At 45.8% G+C, this 19,916-nt stretch overlaps 1 protein-coding gene across 2 annotated transcripts in view; it reads right to left on the reverse strand.

Moving 5' to 3' along the window:
- Positions 1-6,063: 6,063 nt before the first annotated feature.
- Positions 6,064-19,916, reverse strand: part of igsf9a (immunoglobulin superfamily, member 9a) — a 28,415-nt gene continuing 14,562 nt past the window's right edge. Inside the window, exons 12-22 of one of the 2 annotated variants that reach the window (XM_038971126.1) lie at positions 19,149-19,299; positions 14,930-15,041; positions 13,919-14,109; positions 13,543-13,757; positions 13,136-13,220; positions 12,595-12,765; positions 12,192-12,228; positions 9,147-11,834; positions 8,882-8,967; positions 8,109-8,274; positions 6,064-7,879 (exon numbers count right to left, since the gene is read on the reverse strand). In XM_038971126.1, coding sequence (XP_038827054.1) covers positions 8,129-8,274; positions 8,882-8,967; positions 9,147-11,834; positions 12,192-12,228; positions 12,595-12,765; positions 13,136-13,220; positions 13,543-13,757; positions 13,919-14,109; positions 14,930-15,041; positions 19,149-19,299 — 3,882 coding nt within the window. In that variant the 3' untranslated portion in view covers positions 6,064-7,879; positions 8,109-8,128. Of the gene's footprint in view, positions 7,880-8,108; positions 8,275-8,881; positions 8,968-9,146; positions 11,838-12,191; positions 12,229-12,594; positions 12,766-13,135; positions 13,221-13,542; positions 13,758-13,918; positions 14,110-14,929; positions 15,042-19,148; positions 19,300-19,916 lie in introns of both variants that reach the window. The other variant, XM_038971124.1, reaches the window with a different exon arrangement.

Genomic DNA, 19,916 nt, shown 5'->3' on the forward strand with positions numbered 1-19,916 from the left:
TAACAGCCTCCACACTTCTGGGAAGGCTTTCCACTATATGTTGGAACATTGCTGCAGGGACCTGCTTCCATTCAGCCACAAGAGCATTAGTGAGGTTGGGCACTGATGTTGGGCGATTAGGGCAGGCTCGCAGTTGGCGCTCCAATTCATCCCAAAGGTGTTCGATGGGGTTGAGTTCAGGGCTCTGTGCAGGCCAGTCAAGTTCTTCCACACCGATCTCAACAAACCTTTTCTGTATGGACCTCGCTTTGTGCACGGGGGTATCGTCATGCTGAAACAGGAAAGGGCCTTCCCCAAACTGTTGCCACAGCGTTGGAAGCACAGAAGCATCTAGAATGTCATTGTATGTTGTAGCGTTAAGTTTTCCCTTCACTGGAACTAAGGGGCCAAGCCCGTACCATGAAAAACAGCCCCAGACCATTATTCCTCCTCCACCAAACTTTACAGTTGGCACTATGCATTGGGGCAGGTAGCGTTCTCCTGGCATCCGCCAAACCCAGATTCATCCTTCGGGCTGCCAGATGGTGAAGCGTGATTCATCACTCCAGATAATGCATTTCCACTGCTCCAGAGTCGGCAAGTTTTACACCACTCCAGCCGACACTTGGCATTGCGCATGGTGATCTCAGGCTTGTGTGCGGCTGCTCGGCCATGGAAACCCATTTCCCGAAGCTCCCGACGAACAGTTCTTGTGCTGACGTTGCTTCCAGAGGCAGTTTGGAACTCTGTAGTGAGTGTTGCAACCAAGGACAGACGATTTTTAAGCTACGCGCTTCAGCACTCGGCAGTCCCGTTCTGTGAGCCTGTGTGGCCTACCACTTTGCGGCTGAGCCGTTGTTGCTCCTAGACGTTTCTACTTCACAATAACAGCACTTAGGCAGAAATTTTACAAACTGTCTTGTTGGAAAGGTGGCATCCTATGACGGTGCCACATTGAGCCACTGAGCTCTTCAACTACTGCCAATGTTTGCCTATGGAGTTTGAATAGCTGTGTGCTCGATTTTATACACCTGTCAGCAACGGGTGTGGCTGAAATAGCTGAATACACTAATTTGAAGCGGTGTCCACATACTTTGTGTATATAGTGTATTTTACATTGGCCTTGGCTGATCGAGCCAGACAGTTTAGAAAAGGGATACTTCGGATTTTGGCAATGATACCTTTTATCTACTTCTCCAGATTCAAATGGACTCGTGGATACAAGTTTTATGTCTCAGTGTCCAGTATGAAGGAAGACTGAGGTAGTTTTGCGAGCCAATGCTAACTAGCATTAGCACACTGACTGGAAGTACATGGGTATCTATGGGTATCTGGTGGATACGCATAGACTTCCAGTCATTGGGCTAATGCTAGTTAGCAACTTCCTTCAAACTGCACGCAGAGACAAAAATGGTATCCAGGAGAACATCTGACTCTGGGGAAGTAGATAAATGGCCTCAATGCCAAAATCTCGAAGTATCCATTTAAAAACTGTCTGGATCGATGTAAAATATACTATATATACAAAACAACATTGTAGTTACTCCACAATACTAACCTAATTGACAGAGTGAAAAGAAGGATGCCTGTACAGAAAAAAAATATTCCAAAACATCCATTCTGTTTGGCACTAAAGTAAAACTGCAAAAAGTGTGGCAAAGCAATTCACTTTTTGTCCTGACTACAAAGTGGTATGTTTGTGACAAATCCACTCTCCATACTTTCAAGCATAGCGTTGGCTGAATCATGTCATCGGTATGCTGTTAATTGTTAAGGACTGGTGAGTTTTTCAGGATAAACATTTATGGAATGGAGCTAAGCAAAGGCAAAATCTTAGGTTCAGTCGGCTTTCCACCAGACACTGAGAGATGAATTCACCTTTCAGCAGGACAATAACCCAAAACACAAGGCCAAATCTACACCGCAGTTGCTTACCAAGAAGCCAGTGAATGTCCTCCTGCCGAGTTACAGTTTTGATTTAAATCTACGTCAAGACCTGAAAATGGTTGTCTAGCAATAATCAACAACCAATTTGACAGATCTAGAATACTTTTGAAAATAATAAATGGGCAAGTGCTGTACAATCCAGGTGTGGAAAACTCTTAAGAGAATTACCCCAAAAGACTCACAGCTGTAATCACTGACAAAGGTGATTCTACAAAGTATTGACTTATGGTGTGAATAATTACAGTACGTAAATTAGATATTTATGCATTTCATTTTCCATAAATGTGCAAAAATGTCTAAACTTGTTTTCACTTGGGTGAGAGAAAAATGTATTTAATCCATTTTGAATTCAGGCACTGTAAAATCCATACCATTAACATGCATGACCATTAATATACATTGAGGTTTTCATTAATAATGGAGAGTTCGATGCATTCTGATGACAGCCACAGGAACCTGCTTGATTGCCTTACTAATAGCATATTGTAATTCCTGCAGCCAAGCAAGAAATGATGAAAAAAGACAAGGCATAAGGTAGACCCCCTACCGTATCTATGTGTCGTTAGCTATTGTGATGGTAAGATTGTGTAACCACGAATGCTACCAGGTCATTCAACTCACCTACTACATAACATCTGACCTATGGACAACAATCAACATTGCAAAAGGTACTGCACAGTCTTTCATATCTCAAGGGCAAGCTTCTTATCAATAACAACACTTTCCGTCTCCCTCCTATGGCTGTACCCCATCACACTCAAACTGCAGCACAACTTCTGCATACGGAGGCAACAATGGCCGAGGATAATTGGCTGGCACAGGGAAGGTTTCTCTGAAGTTTATTGGCACTTGGCGGCCCCAGCAAGAGTCTCTTAGGTGTAGGAGCATTGGGACGAGCCCAACAAAACCCCTGCCTGTCTCAACTCTGCAGCAATTTGACGCAAGCTAGCAACAGAGGAGCTTTGGGGGAGATGCCTGGGAATGGGAGAAAATTGGAAATGCAGCAGAGTAATAATGGAGTGATAGGGTGGGGGGTTGGGGGCAGGAGAGAAATTGTTATTGGTTTAAAAATCTGGTTGACATGAGGGGAGAGAGGCAGTTGTGTCGTGGTGAAAGAGGAAGGATAACGACACAGCAGGGGGGATTCTTGAGAAGGAGAGGCTGGAGGAAGAGAGAGATAGTATATAGTTATAGATAATAGCCTCTCTGATACTTCCTATGGATGTTAAGGGTCAGTAGGAAAGACCCTTAACATCCATAGGAAAAAACATCCTGGGGCACTTCACCCACTTTGACCAATTCTCTGTCCTTCCCCTGTCCAAGCAGGAGGTACCACTCTCTGTCCTCCCCCTGTCCAATCAGGAGGTAACAGACTGGAATGGTGGTGGGTGGCAGATGGCAACAAGCTGACCTTTAATGGCAGAGACACTTCACTAGTGGCTGTGAGATGTGAGATGTGAGCAGATCAGGCGATGACAGAGAGGTGCTGCTTGACAAGCTTTCAACCGCGAGGAAATGTTCCGCGCAGCCAGGCATGCTGCAGGGAAAGAGAGACAGTGACACAGAGGGACAGGGAGAGAGAGACAGTGACACAGAAGGACAGGGAGAGAGAGACAGAGACAGAAGGAGAAGGAAGGACGTGAAAGAAGGACTGAGGGAGAAAAAGAGACTAAAATAGATTGGGTGCATGAAGGGAAAGGGACAGAAAGAGAGCGAGAGAGAGGAAAGACAAAGCGAGAGAGAGAGAGAGCGAGAGAGAGGGACCTGGAGGGATACTGAGTAAGTCACAGTGAAAGAAGCAGGGATGCCTTTTTCTGAACCAATTACAATCTGCCAATGAGGGATGTGCTCTTCCCAGACAGGGCCAGTGAAGGGAAATCATTCAGAGGGTTCCAGGATCCCGGGCTGCAGAGAACCATGGGGACAGGACCTGGGACTGCAGTATAGATTCAGTAGTTTTAAGTTCCTCGGCATCCACATCACAGAGGACTTGACAAGGACCAACAACACCACCACTCTTGTCAAGAGGGTGCAACAGCGTATCTACGTCCTGGGCGGCTGAAGAAATTCCTCTCCAAATACTACCGCTGCACCATCAAGAGCGTCCTGAGCGGTTGCATCACAACCTGGTACGGAAATTGCTCCGTCCACGTCCGCAAGGGCCTCCAGCGGGTGGTGAAGATGGCCCAGTACGTCACTGGGATCGTGTTCCCACCCATCCAGGACATCTACTCGAAACGGTGCCTGAGTAAGTCCGGCAGCATCATCAAGGACCCCGCGCACCCCAGCCACGAGCTGTTCAACAGACTTATCATCGGGCAGATGATATTGGAGCATGAGATCTGATACCAACAGTTGAGATCTGATACCAGACAGTTTCTATCTACAAGCCATCAGACTGCTGAACACTTGAACTGATCACCTGCTCTGATTCTCCGCACCTTAACACACATGCACACACACATCACAACTGCTGCTACCAGACTCTTATTATGATTGTTAAATACTGCACAATAACACATGCCCCCAATCCCCACTTCCCCAATACACATGTAAATATTGGACTATAAATTGTGCCTGTATTATACATATGCTAAAATGTTTATTCTATTCTACTGATATTTTATTAGTTCTTATTGTTGCTGCATTGTCGAGAAGGAACCTGCAAGCAAGCATTTGTTTGGACGGTGTATACCATGACTATCCCGTACACACGACTAACAAAACTTGAAACTTGAACTTGAAAGGGACGGATGGCAAACAACTCCATGACTGACATGGAACTCACAGAGGAACTCACAGAGGAACTCACAGAGGAACTCACAGAGGAAGTACACTTTGGGTTGAAGGTTTAAACAGCACTCTCTCTATAGGGCAGAAGAGTTTATACAAAAGAGAGGGAGAGATTGCAGGCATGCGTACGTGTCAGTGTGTGTGCACGTGTACACGTGTGTGCTTTTGTCCTTGCGGAGTGTGCACGTGTGCCTGTCTGCCTGCCCCTGGCTCCTGGGGGTTCACTCAGGGTCCTCTCTTTAACCATGCTCATCACCTTTCACTAATGCAGCATGGCGTCGTTCTGTGAGCCTGACTGAGGACCAGCTAATGAAGGAACAATGCACAAGTCAATGTGCTTCTCTCTGGGCTCAAGGCCCCAGTCAATTGTAATAGGCTGTGTGAAGTGAGTGAGAGAGGGAAGAAATAGGCTATGAGAAACCTAATTTAGTATCATCTGACATCCATCACAGTATGTCTAGTCCTTTTTCAAGCTAAGTGTCTTCTTCACAAGGAACAGCATATAACCCGGGCAAGTTGAAGTGGAAATGTGTGTCATTTAATTTTTCAACTGCGGCAGCTTTATAATCGACCGTATGTATTCATAACATCAATCCATCACCAGGGCAACAGCATACTTAACTAACCATGGTCAACCCACAATCCTTGATCTATATCTTAAATCATGTATTTTTAACTGTTTTACCTGAAACATTATGGGTATTTTTGAAGAGACTGGAATGAGTCGGTCTTGAATCTATGACAATAACATTCTCTGAAAAGTTTGGTTTTGAAAAGAATACTCTGTTTGCTTCATCATTTACATGGCCTTTTCTTCTGTTCAATTTCATGTCTAAAGCATGGCTCTTTAAAAGAATTCTATAAAACATCCGGCCTCAAATGTCACACCTACTGATAAACTTCAAACGTTGATACCTTTGATTGTTCGTTATTTTTCTATGAGTCGGTGCATAAACAAGGTGTTCAATATGCTGAGTAACAACATGCTCTAGTGGAAAAGGTACTGAAGGTCCTTCAGACAAATGGGCCTAACATATGGGGAGAATCTCAATTGCATACTCCTCGCTTCCTCTCTCCTCGCCTCCTTCTCAAAACTCATTCTCAAAATCCCCTCTTCTCCTCCATTGGTTTTTGAGGAGACAAGGAGAGGACAAGAGGAGTAAGCAAATGAGATTCTCCCATTGAAGTGTTATCTGCTGCATCATGACACTGTTAATGGCTTCATAATGATGTCCTCTTCCTGACTGTTAATGAGACCACGGGAATACTTCTGCGGGAGAAAAAACACAACTGCATGAAAAAGTGAGAAGTGATATCAAGGAAATAGAAGAGGGATAGACAGGGTCGAAGATGTTGCTACTAATTCATTATTTCAGGTAAACACATCAACGTCAGGTTCGTTGTTCATGCCGATGTGTTAGTAAATGCTCATTTGGATTATAAAAAGAGACAGCTAATGGCTTTGACTTACTGAATAAAACATGCATAGAACCAGTATTTATTTTTCAGTTCTATGGAAAATGTGTTTATATAAGGATAGCTTGTACGGCGCATCATCAGCAAACAAAGACCATACAAAGAAATACACTAGTCTTACTCTACAAAACAATGAATCATTTTCTGTATAAAAAAGGATATATTTAAGTACAACGTACACAAAAACCTTGAAAATAGTTCACCTTTATCCTTATACAATCACAATGCATGTTTACAAAAGCACAGTAGCAGTAATGATTAGGCTAGTCATTCATCTAACTGCATTTGCATTCAGTCTGAGGATTCGGAACAAACTGTTGAGAAAATATTACATGTATATTGGCAGTGTATTGCTATTGAGAACCATACCACATATATAAAACCCAAAGTGGACAAACTGACATTTCTCTGGGAGTCATTTCTGTGTACAAATGTTTGATGGAATTAAAATGGAGGGTAAGTGGGGTGATCTGGTGTTGTAAGCTGATAACAGAGTGTGTACAGCTCAAAAGGCATTCACACCCGCGGTACCCCTCCTTTCTCTCCTCTATCACCAGACGTTGTGCTGGAAGGCATTCTAGGGCATAATTAACTCTTCAGACAAGCTGTAAATTCCCATCTCCCTCCCTGACTAGGATGACTCAGAGATTGACTTATTGAAAAAATACCATTTAGGTTTCCATCTCCAAATTAGACACAGCAAAAACATCTCACCGGATAATGCGCACTGATAATAACACACATTTTACACATGGTTCGTGAAAAAACGGCCTTCACTTATCCCAGCAACAGGTGATCATTACCAGCCAAACGCTCACCCTCCTCAGTCACAAACAAAAAAACTACTGCACTCTGGGTACAAAAAAAATCATTAGACAGATCAAACATTGCACAACATCAATGAGGTTAAAAATAGAGAGTAATGAGAGATTCGATTAGCTACACATTGAGAATATGGGTAGAAAAGAAAGCAATCCTTCTTCATAGAGCTACATCTGATTAACCCGAGTGAGTTAACCTCCTGGGTAATATTATTGATCGTCTACTCAGAGCTCATAGTTGTACTGCAGAAGCGGTCACACTAGACCAGGAACAAAACGACGTGAAAAAAGGCATGATGCAGCCTACTTCGGCACATTCTCCATCAGTCCTCCTTAATTTTAAGGACCTGTCATACTGCCCTCTCAAACTCTCTCTCCATCTCACAGAAAAATCAATCATACGTCATAGTTCTGTCATAAGTTGAAAGTGTTGTAGCAGTGGACAAAGTGACAGCCCAGTGGTGGATTGCTTTTTCTCAAAGCAATAAAAAGGGCCTCCAACTGTTCTTCCGTGAGTCCAAGAGTATGAATTATGTATTTCTGTATACAGTGCCATGATGACGGGCAAGCGAGACCAGAGATTGTACCTGCCTTTTCACTTACTTGGCAACAAGTTTCATAGTACAAGTATCCCATAGAAGTAGCAGAGAGAAATCAATGTAACCACTAAGTTGTGTGAATCAGTGGTAAGAGTCCTCTTTGGTGGGTACAGCTCTGAACAACACCAGCCAATACTTTACTCAGCCCTGAGCGTCCACCAGTCCAGTCAGTCAGTGTTATCCCATGGATGAGAGTTTTGACAACTGTACATCCATGCTGATTTGCCGATGAAGGCACACTATTTTCATCTCCTTGTTTGAAGTCTGTATAAATAAAACAAACATTCACTGAGATATTAGTAGAAAGCAACAGGAGAAGAAGACTGACAGATGCACACAAAGAGATAAGAAAAAGATGAACACCAACACAATAAGAGCCACAGAGTAAAGCTAAATACATAAGGTGGGATAGACATGGGTAAACGCAGCCAATCACACAGATCAATGCTCTTGTGCAGACACACAATAACAGAGATAAGAGCTCTGAGCTGACCTTCGCGATGGATGGGGCTGTCAGAACATCACAGTCTCTGGTTCGGGTTCTGAGTGGCGGCTGGTCACATGGCGATGACCCTGGAAGTGGACCGACTCTTTGAGGCCCTCCCTGGAATGGTGCAGGCTGGGAGTAGACTTCAGTAGACTAACTGAGGAGAACAGACCTAAAGCAGGAGAAGATTGGATAGGGATTAGAAATATCCTTACATAATCTAAAGCAGGGGTGTCAATCAATCAAACTGAAGAATTTCTGAAGGACATTGTTTTAAAAAAGACCTAAGTGTCTTCACCGTGTTCAGCCCGCTAACAATCCCCAAAACGAAAGCTACACTCTTAGAAAAAAGGGTTCGGCTTCTTCGGCTGTCCCCATAGGATAACCCTTTTTGGTTCCAGATAGAACAGTCTGTGGAAAGGGTTCTACATGGAACCCAAAAGGGATCTACCTGGAACCAAAAAGGGTTATTCAAAGGGTTCTACTATGGGGACAGCAGAAGAACCCTTTTAAGATCTAGATAGCACCGTTTTATTCTCCTAAGAGTGTCGACAGTCCGGAACCATCAAAAAGTCCCATATTTTTTTGCAGATCTTGACAAGGCAATATACCCAATTTGCCATGAAGCCTCGGTGAAGACAGAATGTGGCCCCGAGGGCAAAATTATTTTGACATGCCTGTTCTTAAGCAACAGAGCTAGTGTTATTAAACTCAGTTCTGAACATATTTCGCTCAGACAGCGGCATGCCAGTCTTAAAAGAACATTATAGCTCTCATACCTCTGCCTTCAAGGTCTTGATCTCCCAGCTGAATGGACACATCAGCTGAATCCCACTCATAATTCTCATCCACTGAGGCCTTTCTCCTGAAGAAACACACGCACAAGCGGAAAGTTTGTAATGGCTAAAGTTGAAGATTTTCTCTCATCAGCTATTCATTATGTTGCATGTTGCTCAATGTCAAAGGGACAATGTAGAAAGAGAGCATTAGAGACACTAAATAAAGGGAGACTGAAGTACATACTAGCTCAAGGGACAGACTCACATTTTCAATGCCTCCATGTCCTGTAGGTGTGACTCCACTGTGTTTCCCTGCATCTCCTCGGTGGACTCAGGAGAGCTGGTGAGGGTTGGGGACAGGCAGATGGACAAGCGCCCGTTTGGAGGCTCCAGACTCCCCCTGCCACTGCTCTGGCTGGCATAGCTACTGTAGCTCCCCCCCGAGTCTGGCACTCCCCGATGATACCTCCCAATCTCCACCTCATGTCCCCCATACCGCTCCTCCTTTTCCTCCTCCACTACTACCTCCTCCTGCTTCTTCTCCTCCTCCTGGGGTGGCTGAGGGGTGTGGTGAGGTGCAGGCCAGCTGTAACCCCTGAGCAGGGAGGGAGCTGTGGTTCTGCCTCTACAGTCTGGGGGTCTGGGGTGCTCTCTGTGGTCCCTGGGGAGAGATGCATTCTTCCTGGCCTCAATGCGCTGCACTGACCTCAGGGCCTCCTGGTAGGTGATGGGCCACCTGTAGGCGTCTGGGAAGATGGAAGCCTTCTTCCTGGGGTCGTGGGGGGGATGACTTGGGCTGGAAGGCACTGAAGGAGGGGTTGGGGGGAGCTGCGTCTGTCTCTCCAGCACCGGTTTTCTTACGCTTTGGATGTGCATATCACCCCCATATGCTTCACAGAGCTGCTGTGGGGCCCTGCTGGGAGGTCGGGGGTCCTGGGGGGGAGGTGGCGGGGGAGCGGGAGGCGGAGAAGCAAGGGGGGCCTCTGTGTGGGTGGGGGTCTCAGGAGTTAAGGTGTTTTCGGGTTCAAAGAAGACAGAGTCTGGGCGGAAGGAGAAGGGAGAGGAGCAGTTCTCCTGGCTGAGAGAGTCGACCCAGGCGTCAGGCGTCAGGAAGTTACCCAGGGATTGTCTCCTGGAGTCTAGACTCTGGCTGCGCTGGTGGTTGCCGCTGTTCCTGTTCTGAAAGCCTCCTAGACTGATAGCCTTCCTGAGCGCCGGCCTAGGAGGCTGAATGGTAGCTGGGCTTCTGCTCCGAGATGACCTTCTGTGCCACTTCTCCCGTTCCTCCCTAGGCACTGGGCTCTTCCTGTGGGCCAATGGATGGGCTCTGTGGTCTTTCATGGTCTGTGGTCCTCTGTGGTCTTTCTCAGCCAATGGGGACTCATTGTTTACCTGATGGGCATGTCTCTGGTGCCTTATAGGATTTGTAGGAGGATCCACTGAGCCTTCATCCTCTGGTTCATCCACACTCATTTCTACACATTCTGAGAGGTCAACCGCTGTGTGTAGAGATGACTCTTCACATGGCTGTGACCTTGCTAACTCCACTCTCCCTGAACCAGGCACTTTGTTGACAGAGACATCTGGCTTAGACTTGTGTGAAATGCTGACATTAAATTGATTGCTCTTGCTGTTCCATTCATGTGACTCCAAGTCACCTCTCTTCAACTCTGTTGACATGTGAGTTTCATCACAAAGCCCTGTGTGTGTCTTGACCTTTGCAGTCTCCATCCCTTCCTGCCTGTCTAGTGGCTGGTGGCTCACCCTCCTCTTAGAGTGACACTCTGCTCTCTCTGACCTGAAGGGGTGTTGTGTGACAGGTGACAGAGAGGGACACTGGGTGAGTGGAGGGTCACAGTGGAGGGCCGCTGTCCTCTCAGAGGGGGTCTGATGTGCTGGGACAAGGCTGGTGGCTGAAGTGAAAGGGCTGGCCTCCCAGTGAATATAGGACGGGGGTGAAGGGACTTTGGCCATGCTTGAGCACCCCCTGTTGACCTGGGGATGACTGAGATGATTGGGGTGACTGAGATGATGGGTGTGACTGTGTGGTGAAGTGTTGTCCTGAGGTTTCCATATTGGATCGCACTCTTCAGACTCTCTCCACCTCTCCTCGTCGCTGCCTGGTCCCTCTCTCTTCCCGCCTAAAGTAGCGTTACTATCAAGTGTGTACTTCCGTAGCTCTCTCTCCAGCTTCTCTCTCTCCCGGGCCAGCTTCAGACACCTGCTCAGGTTGCCGGTCTCCTTCTCATGCTCCATCTGTAGGACCAGGGCGCTGGCGGTGGCTGGCTGGACGGCCCGCTTTAGGGATGGGTATCCTGGATTGCTCTCCTCCATGCTTGGCTGGGGGGACATGTCTGAGTTACTGTCTGAGTAGAGACTACTCTTGTCTGGATGTTCAGCACAACTGTCCTGCTCCTCATCCAGGTAGAAGCGTCCGTGGAGGGAGAGGTGTTTGGCCATGGCCCGTACCCTGGTTGTGGGGTTGGGGTCAATTCCACCACAGGGGGGTAGGTCCACTGAGAGGACGAAAGGTGGCTCCCTCCCCACGCTCTTCTCAGAGCGAAGGGACACTGACCTCTGGACCCCAGTGGATTGTGGGAAGTTTTTCCTCAGGGATCTCATGGTGTGGGAGGAGGGGACGGAGGACTGGTCGTAGGGCTGCACAATGAAGCGACCGTCTGGACCTCTAGAGATAAACTCTAGAGGGGAATAGGGGGAAGAGCCTATCCTGGGGAGGTGGTGATGGTGGTGGACGGCATAGTGAGGAGGAGGTGGGGGGCAGGAGAGCAGCTGCTGGCGCTGGTCCTTGTATTCACTGTGGCTGGGTCTGCCAAAGGAGGAGTGGTCCGACTGGGAGGAGGAGCAGGAGGACTGGGAGCCGGGATAGTGGGGGTGGCAGTGGGGAGGGAGGAGCTTCTGCTTCAGCACACTGTCTGGACTGCTAGCAAGCGACCTGCTACGAGAGAGAGAGAGAAGGTGTTTAAAGGAAGGAAGAGAGCGCGAGAGAGAGAGCGAGAGACATTTTACTGAGCCATCACCATGTCTTGAGATGTTTTGTTAAGAAATCTTGAGTCATCTTAAGCCATGTCTTCGAAAAAATGAAAATGTGTCTATAGCGAGTCATGAAGACTTCTTAAGCTGTCTTGAAGATATCAGTCTTGAAAAAAAAAAGATATTAAAACAAAGGCGATCCTGGGTATGGTAAAATTAAAATCTCCTAAAAGTCAGAAAAAAAAATCTGCCTAAAGTAAGTAAAACAAAATGGCGAGAGGGAGAACAATTAATGATATTATGGAGGAAGGGTACTTACGTTGAGGGGGGGCTTTTATAGATGACAGAAGGGAGATCTGAAGGGTGGATGATGATTCACAATGACACAGTCACCATGGAAAGGAAATAAATTCAAAAACAAAATCAAGCCCAATTATATGAGCCCAATCAAAGCAGACAAAAATGGCCGGAGGCACAGCAATGGGCCGTGCCTCAAAGTTAATTACACTCACATTAATCAGCCACATTAATGAGGAATGACCCTAATTAGCTAGCAATGTAAACTAAATTAACTTATTTTACAATGAAAGGGGAATGGGGTTGACAAGCATGGCGATGTGTCTATGCACTGAACTATGATTTAGGAAAGTGTATTGGAAGCCATCTACATGCTGTATAATGGTGTTCATAGTGCATGTGATCAGTAAGTGATAATGTTTCACCATCTTTCATCTTCCTGCGTCGCTGGTCTCTCTTGTGACTGAAGATACACACTGTCCCTAGGACCAGGATGAGGGCCAAACACAGGAAGCCCACGCCGCCCATCACTCCAGCCAATAGTGGCTCGGGAACAAACTCCAGGAAGCGGGAAGTGGCAGGGTACATATCCATCCCTGTGACATGACCGCAACATCAGCATCCATAACACAGAACTCTACCACAACCAAATGTTAACAATGCATTCCGTACAGTAAATACACTAGGGCAGCTTGTCCAACACACAGCATGATAAAAGCATGATAAAAACACTATCGCTGATATATACGTCTTCAATAAGTCCCATGGTGAAATATTAATATCATGTTAAAAAAGCCAGATATGGTCAAATTCTAAATAAGTTATTAGCTGCAATATTTCATAATTCAGACTCTTAAAAGACCAGTATTCTCCAGAGGGCTGTTCTAATTCTGTAATGGGCCTGTGGTGCCTGTGGTAATGTTACAGAGTCTGGTTCTGCCTGGCTCCCCAGCCTGAAACACTAACCCATGGTGGAGACGTTGACTGATGGACTGGGCTCGCTCAGCAACTCCCCTCGCCGGGACAGCAGCCGCAGCTCATACACACAGTCCTACACACACACAGGGGAGGACGGAGGGACGTGGGGATGAAACCAGACTTTGTCAACATAGGATCGCGCCTGCAATGCTAATCAGGCTCATCTGAATTCAGATGTAGGGAAGAGAAGGAGAGAGGGACAGAGGAGGCAGACAGAGAGAGGAGAAAGGACATAGATTGAAAGAAGGAAGAAAGATGATCGCTGTCATATGATAAGCCTGAGAGAGGCTTCCTAATTTAAATACCACTGTGGTGTCTAACTGAGATAAGAGTCTTTAAGACTGATGTCTGCTGACTGGTCTCTGAGGGAGTGACGAACAGGAACTGGTGGTTACCTTGCGCAGACCTGGAACGATCATCACACTCCTATTGGCACCGATGTCTTCGTCCAGATTGAACCACTCCCCTTGCTCAGTGCGCGATTGGAGGACAAATCCAGTGATGGGCAGGAACTGAGACAAGGGGGACCACTGCAGGACTATACCTGCCAAGCTCTGATTGGCTGACAGCGATGTGGGTGGCTCTAGTTTCGCTCTCCTTGGGAGTGGATCTGAAAGCGTAAGACAGAACACACTTCGGAAAAAAATAGACCACTTAGGAACTATAATTTGGAGAATAATATTCAAGCATGCAGCCTTAGAGTAGACAATGTAATTCAGGCTCTAAAGAGACATTGTAAACAGAAGACACTTCAACACAACGGGTACTGACTCAGAGTTCGGATGGTGGCGATTTCGCTGAAAGGCCCAGTGCCCACTTTGTTGTGTGGCAGGACACTGAACTGGTACTCTGTGGCAGGGACCAGCCCCGTCACCTGCAGACTGGAGCCAGAGGAGGAGGGCACGGGCACAGAGAGCCACTCCTGTTTCTCCCCACTGTCACCCACAGACATCTGCTTCAACCTGCAGAGAGTGAATGGAGAGAAAGGAGAGAGACAGAGATAGAAAGAAAACAAACCCGATTTTGATAAACTCCCATATCTACTGGGTGAAATACCACAGTGTGCCATCACAGCAGTAAGATTTGTGACCTGTTGTCACAAGAAAAGGGCAACCAGTGAAGAACAAACACCATTGTAAATACAACCTATATATATGTTTATTTATTTTCCCTTTTGTACTTTAACCATTTGCACATCATTACAACACTGTATATATACAGATAATGACATTTGAAATGTCTTTATTCTTTTGGAACTTCTGTGAGTGGAATGTTTACTGTTCATTTTTATTGTTTATTTCACTTTTGTATATTATCTACTTCACTTGCTTTGGCAATGTTAACATATGTTTCCCATGCCAATAAATCGCCTTGAATTGAAAATTGAATTGATAGAGAGAGTGTGTGTGTGCGCATATTCTATGCACAATCTATATGATAACATAGAGATTCTATACAATAGCATTATTTTCAAGAGATGGGGCAATGTTAGTAAAAGAAACAGCTTGAAAAAGCATGGTAAAGGACACTGGTTTGTCAAGCGGTTTGTCTTTCAAACTGCTCCATCTGGCATCAGTAATTACTGGTGGGTTTCTGTTCCCGTCTGTGTCAATACATTTAGTATGTTTCTCCGTTTGTGACCGTTTACCTCTGCTGCCGCTGATGATGCGCTGTCCTCCACTGACGTTCAATGCAATATATTAATATGTTGCTAATATGGTTACACAGCACAAGGCCATGGAGAGGGAGACAGAACATAGACTAGAAGAGTAGATGACTCACCAGACTGTGAATTTCTGGGTGTATCCCCCATCAAAGCCTGGTTCCCAGGAGACATTGGCCTGCTTCGCCCCTGGAGTGACAGACACCAGGGTGGCAGCATGGGGACTGGTGCCTGACAGACAGAGGAGGAGAAGAGCGAGAAGAGGGAAAGAGAAGTAAGATGGGGAAGAATAGTGATAAGATGAGCGTTGCGTCATTATTTTACATTGATTCGTAACATACTGATGGGGTTACATAACTTCATGGACAATGTTCGCAGTAGCCTAGACTACTGCGTAGCTCCCCGGGGACTGCCATGCAGAATAAATATCAACCCACGGAGAGAAACGCGAGATTGAACTTCACTCAACTTTCTTAGAGCAGTAGTCAATCTCCAAGGCATTCCGAGTCGATCGCCAAACATTTCTGTAAAAAATTAATATATAACGCCTTGCGTTCCTATTTTTTTTTTATTCGTCTCATGCTGTTGGCGATAGGTGCACCCGATTCAGCTGCCCTGCATGCCAGGTAGGTGAATTGTTGCCATTTTTAACCTTTTCATTTATCTGAAGGTACAAACTCTGTCTACCCAGCGGGCCCGGAGAGTAAATCAAGTGCACCTAATAGGCCTACTGCTGTCCAATCGGATGGCTCAGATTACCGTGTCTGCGGAAACGTAGCAAGCATAAAAGAAAAATAAATAAACTACAGCAAAATTGATACTGTGAGACTTAAAACCATGACTAGAGAGAAACTGTCAATGAATACAGCAAAGAGCTGCTGTTTTTATGAGTGAGTTCATGTTTAAGTTCTTACTCAGCACTGTCAACACTTTGTATTCAACAGTTTTATAAGCCATAAAATGCACGTTCTTCCTATTTCCACTCAGCGCTACAACAAGCAGTGCAGCAGTAATGAATGAGTAGGAAAGTGTATCTATAGGCCTGCATTGTTGTTATTATTACCGGCTTGGGTCTTTTTTAATATCAATAATATTTCCCTTTCCCTGTTCATATGAGTAACAGCATGAATTTGTGCATGAGGCAGAAATAATGTGGTTTTGCCATCAGCTGGAAGACGGTGTCCCTTTTTGGTCAGTGTCAGTGGAGGAAAGGGAGAACGGAGGGATGTTGAGAGATGGACCCTCAGTCTGCTGCTCTCTCCCTCTGCTGAGACTGACCATCGGATGCAGGCACCATCAGCCCAGTAAAATATAAATAAAAAGCTATTTATTTAAATGTATGCTCACTCAGCTGTGCCTCACAAGTAATGCAATAATGGATCTATTAATCGGTGTGTAAAAAAGTGGTCAGATGAAGCAGATGCTAAGCTACAGGACTGTTTTGCTAGGACAGACTGGAAAATGTTCCGGGATTCTTCCTATGGCATTGAGGAGTACACCACATCAGTCATTGGCATCATCAATAAGTGCATCGATGACGTTGTCCCCACAGCGACCATACGTAAATACCCCAACCAGAAACCATGTATTACAGGCAACATCCGCACTGAGCTAAAGGCTAGAGCTACCGCATTCAAGGAGCGGGACTCCAAACCGGAAGCTTATAAGAAATCCCGCTATGCCCTCCGACGAACCATCAAACAGGCAAAGTGTCAATACAGGACTAAGATCGAATTGTACTTCACCGGCTCCGATGCTCGTCGGATGTGGCAGGGCTTGCAAACCATTACAGACTACAAAGGGAAGCAAAGCCGAGAGCTGCCCAGTGACACGAGCCTACCAGACGAGCTAACCTACTTCTATGGTCGCTTCGAGGCAAATAACACTGAAACATGCATGAGAGCACCAGCTGTTCAGGACAACTGTGTGATCACGCTCTCTGCAGCCGATGTGAGTAAGACCTTTAAACAGGTCAACATTCACAAGCCGCGGGGCCAGATGTATTACCAGGACGTGTACTGCGAGCATGCGCTGACCAACTGGCAAGTGTCTTCACTGACATTTTCAACCTCTCCCTGTCCGAGTCTGTAATACCAACATGTTTTAAGCAGACCACAATAGTCAGGACAACAACCTCTCCCTCAACGTGATCAAGACAAAGGAGTTGAATGTGGACTACAGGAAAAAGAGAACCGAGCCCGCCCCCATTCTCATCGACGTGGCTGTAGTGGAGCAGGTTGAGAGCTTCAAGTTCCTTGGTGTCCACATCACCAACAAACTAACATGGTCCAAGCACACCAAGACCGTTGTGAAGAGGGCACGACAAAACCTATTCCCCCTCAGGAGACTGAAAAGATTTGGCATGGATACTCAGATCCTCGAAAGGTTCTACAGCTGCACCATCGAGAGCATCCTGACTGGTTGCGTCACTGCCTGGTATGGCAACTGCTCAACCTCCGACCGCAAGGCACTACAGAGGGTAGTGCGTACAGCCCAGTACATCACTGGGGCCAAGCTTCCTGCCATCCAGGACCTCTATACCAGGCAGTGTCAGAGGAAGGCCCTAGAAATTGTCAAAGACTCCAACCACCCTAGTCATAGACTGTTCTCTCTGCTACCGCACGGAAAGCGGTACCGGAGCGCCAAGTCATAAGACTCCTGAATATCTAATCAAATGGCTACCCAGACTATTTGCATTGCCCCCCCCATCTTTTACGCTGCTGCTGCTCTCTGTTATTATCTATGCATAGTCACTTTAATAACTCTACCTACATGTACATATTACCTCAATTACCTCGACTAACCGGTGCCCCCGCACATTGACTCTGTACCGGTACCCCCTGTATATAGTCTCGCTATTGTTATTTTACTGCTGCTCTTTAACTACTTGTTACTTTTATTTCTTATTTGCATTTTTTTAACTGCATTGTTAGGGACTTGTAAGTAAGCATTTCACTGTAAGGTCTACATCTGTTGTATTTGGCACATGTGACTAATAAAATTAGATTTATGATCATATAGCCTACCTCAAATTTTGATGTGTTTTTTTTTATTTATTTTTTTAATGGCCAGAACAACAATGTATTGGCAGGGCAATTCCAGCAAAGCCAATATGCAGTGATAATGTATTGGGTTTATAGCTTACCGCACAAACCTAATTTCTACAGTACTCTTTTTAATAGGTTAATGTTTTATAAGTCATTTTTTAAGTCATGCAAAAAAAACATCTGATGGGTAGATCCCCGGCTTGCATTTTGACTCAGAAAAGGTTGGTGACCACTGTTCTAGAGTTTCCCTGTTAACACTATCAACGTTTCCCTTTACTGTGGCAATTGTGATCGAATCAATGCAATGTTAGTCACTTTCAATGCAACATACCGAAACAAAACAAACTATGCAAGAGATTTTGCATCGGAGTATGATACTATTGCACTAACATGCACGACTCAGCCCGTAGTAGACCTATATGCAAATAGACCATTGCCATATATGGATGTGCCATTTACTTAGAACTGGACTGTGTTTACAGCACGAGTGGTCGTGAGTAGATGCGCTTGTTTTGAGATCAAAGTGAGAGCTGCATGTAGCCACATTTTGTTCATATCCTTTACTAGTTAGTGAGTTATTAGCCCAGTTATAGATCATTTGTAGTCAGCAATAGGGGAGTGATTGTTCCCTACAAGAGCACAAAACGTGTACATTGCTAGCCATCTTTGAAAAGCGAGTCAGGTAAAGAGCTTTTTTTGTCTTAAAGGGACAGTGTTGTATTTTGAGACAGGCTTGAATAAGCGAAGTAGTCAATAGGCAGAGGGTAGCATAATTTGTCTGGTTCTCTGTAATAATTGTATGGAAATAATAATGCATATTATTTTGTAAAGTGGTTTCTTTCATCAAACAATACAACAACATTTTTAGTCACCTCCTAGGTCTAAACGGACAAACAGGGTAATGTCAAGCCCTGTAGGTTTTTTTCCAAAAGTCTCATGAAATGTAAACCTACATTGAACACCACACATTGGCTGCATGATAGAACAGCTATTTCCATGTTACAATGTTATGGGATGCATTTTCTCCATTGTTTTTGATAGTAGGCCACTCTGGTAGTCCTACATTATGACCAAATAGCCACAGTAGCCTACTTGGCCACTGATAAAACTGTAACTTAAAGCAGTAAACGCGCGCTGGAAGTTCCACAGAATTTTCACAACATTCAAGTTTGCGCTCAGCAGACCTGAAATTTGCTCAGTGCTGAAAAACAGAGAGAACATTGGTAATGAACACTTTACATAGTAGCTACATTAATAAAGATGAGTAAGTCAGTCAGTCTGTTCCACTCACCCAGCACTGAGATGAGAGTGCTGGCTTTGACAGTGGCCACGCGGTTTGTAACACTGCACACCCACTCCCCCTGGTGGTCTTTACTGAGAGGAAGCAGCAGCAGGGAGCCGTTAGCTGCTACAGAGTACTGAGAGCGTGTGGCAGGTCCAACCTACAGACAGGGAGGACAGAGAGATCAGAGTACTGAGAGTGAAGGGCAGGTCCAACCTACAGACAGGGAGGACAGAGAGATCAGAGTACTGAGAGTGAAGGGCAGGTCCAACCTACAGACAGGGAGGACAGAGAGATCAGAGTACTGAGAGCGTGTGGCAGGTCCAACCTACAGACAGGGAGGATAGAGAGATCAGAGTACTGAGAGTGAAGGGCAGGTCCAACCTACAGACAGGGAGGACAGAGAGATCAGAGTACTGAGAGTGAAGGGCAGGTCCAACCTACAGACAGGGAGGACAGAGAGATCAGAGTACTGAGAGTGAAGGGCAGGTCCAACCTACAGACAGGGAGGACAGAGAGATCAGAGTACTGAGAGTGAAGGGCAGGTCCAACCTACAGACAGGGAGGACAGAGAGATCAGAGTACTGAGAGCGTGTGGCAGGTCCAACCTACAGACAGAGAGATCAGAGTACTGAGAGCGTGTGGCAGGTCCAACCTACAGACAGGGAGGATAGAGAGATCAGAGTACTGAGAGTGAAGGGCAGGTCCAACCTACAGACAGGGAGGACAGAGAGATCAGAGTACTGAGAGTGAAGGGCAGGTCCAACCTACAGACAG

Source organism: Salvelinus namaycush, chromosome 31 (assembly GCF_016432855.1).
Source record: "Salvelinus namaycush isolate Seneca chromosome 31, SaNama_1.0, whole genome shotgun sequence".
Lineage (NCBI taxonomy): Eukaryota > Metazoa > Chordata > Actinopteri > Salmoniformes > Salmonidae > Salvelinus > Salvelinus namaycush.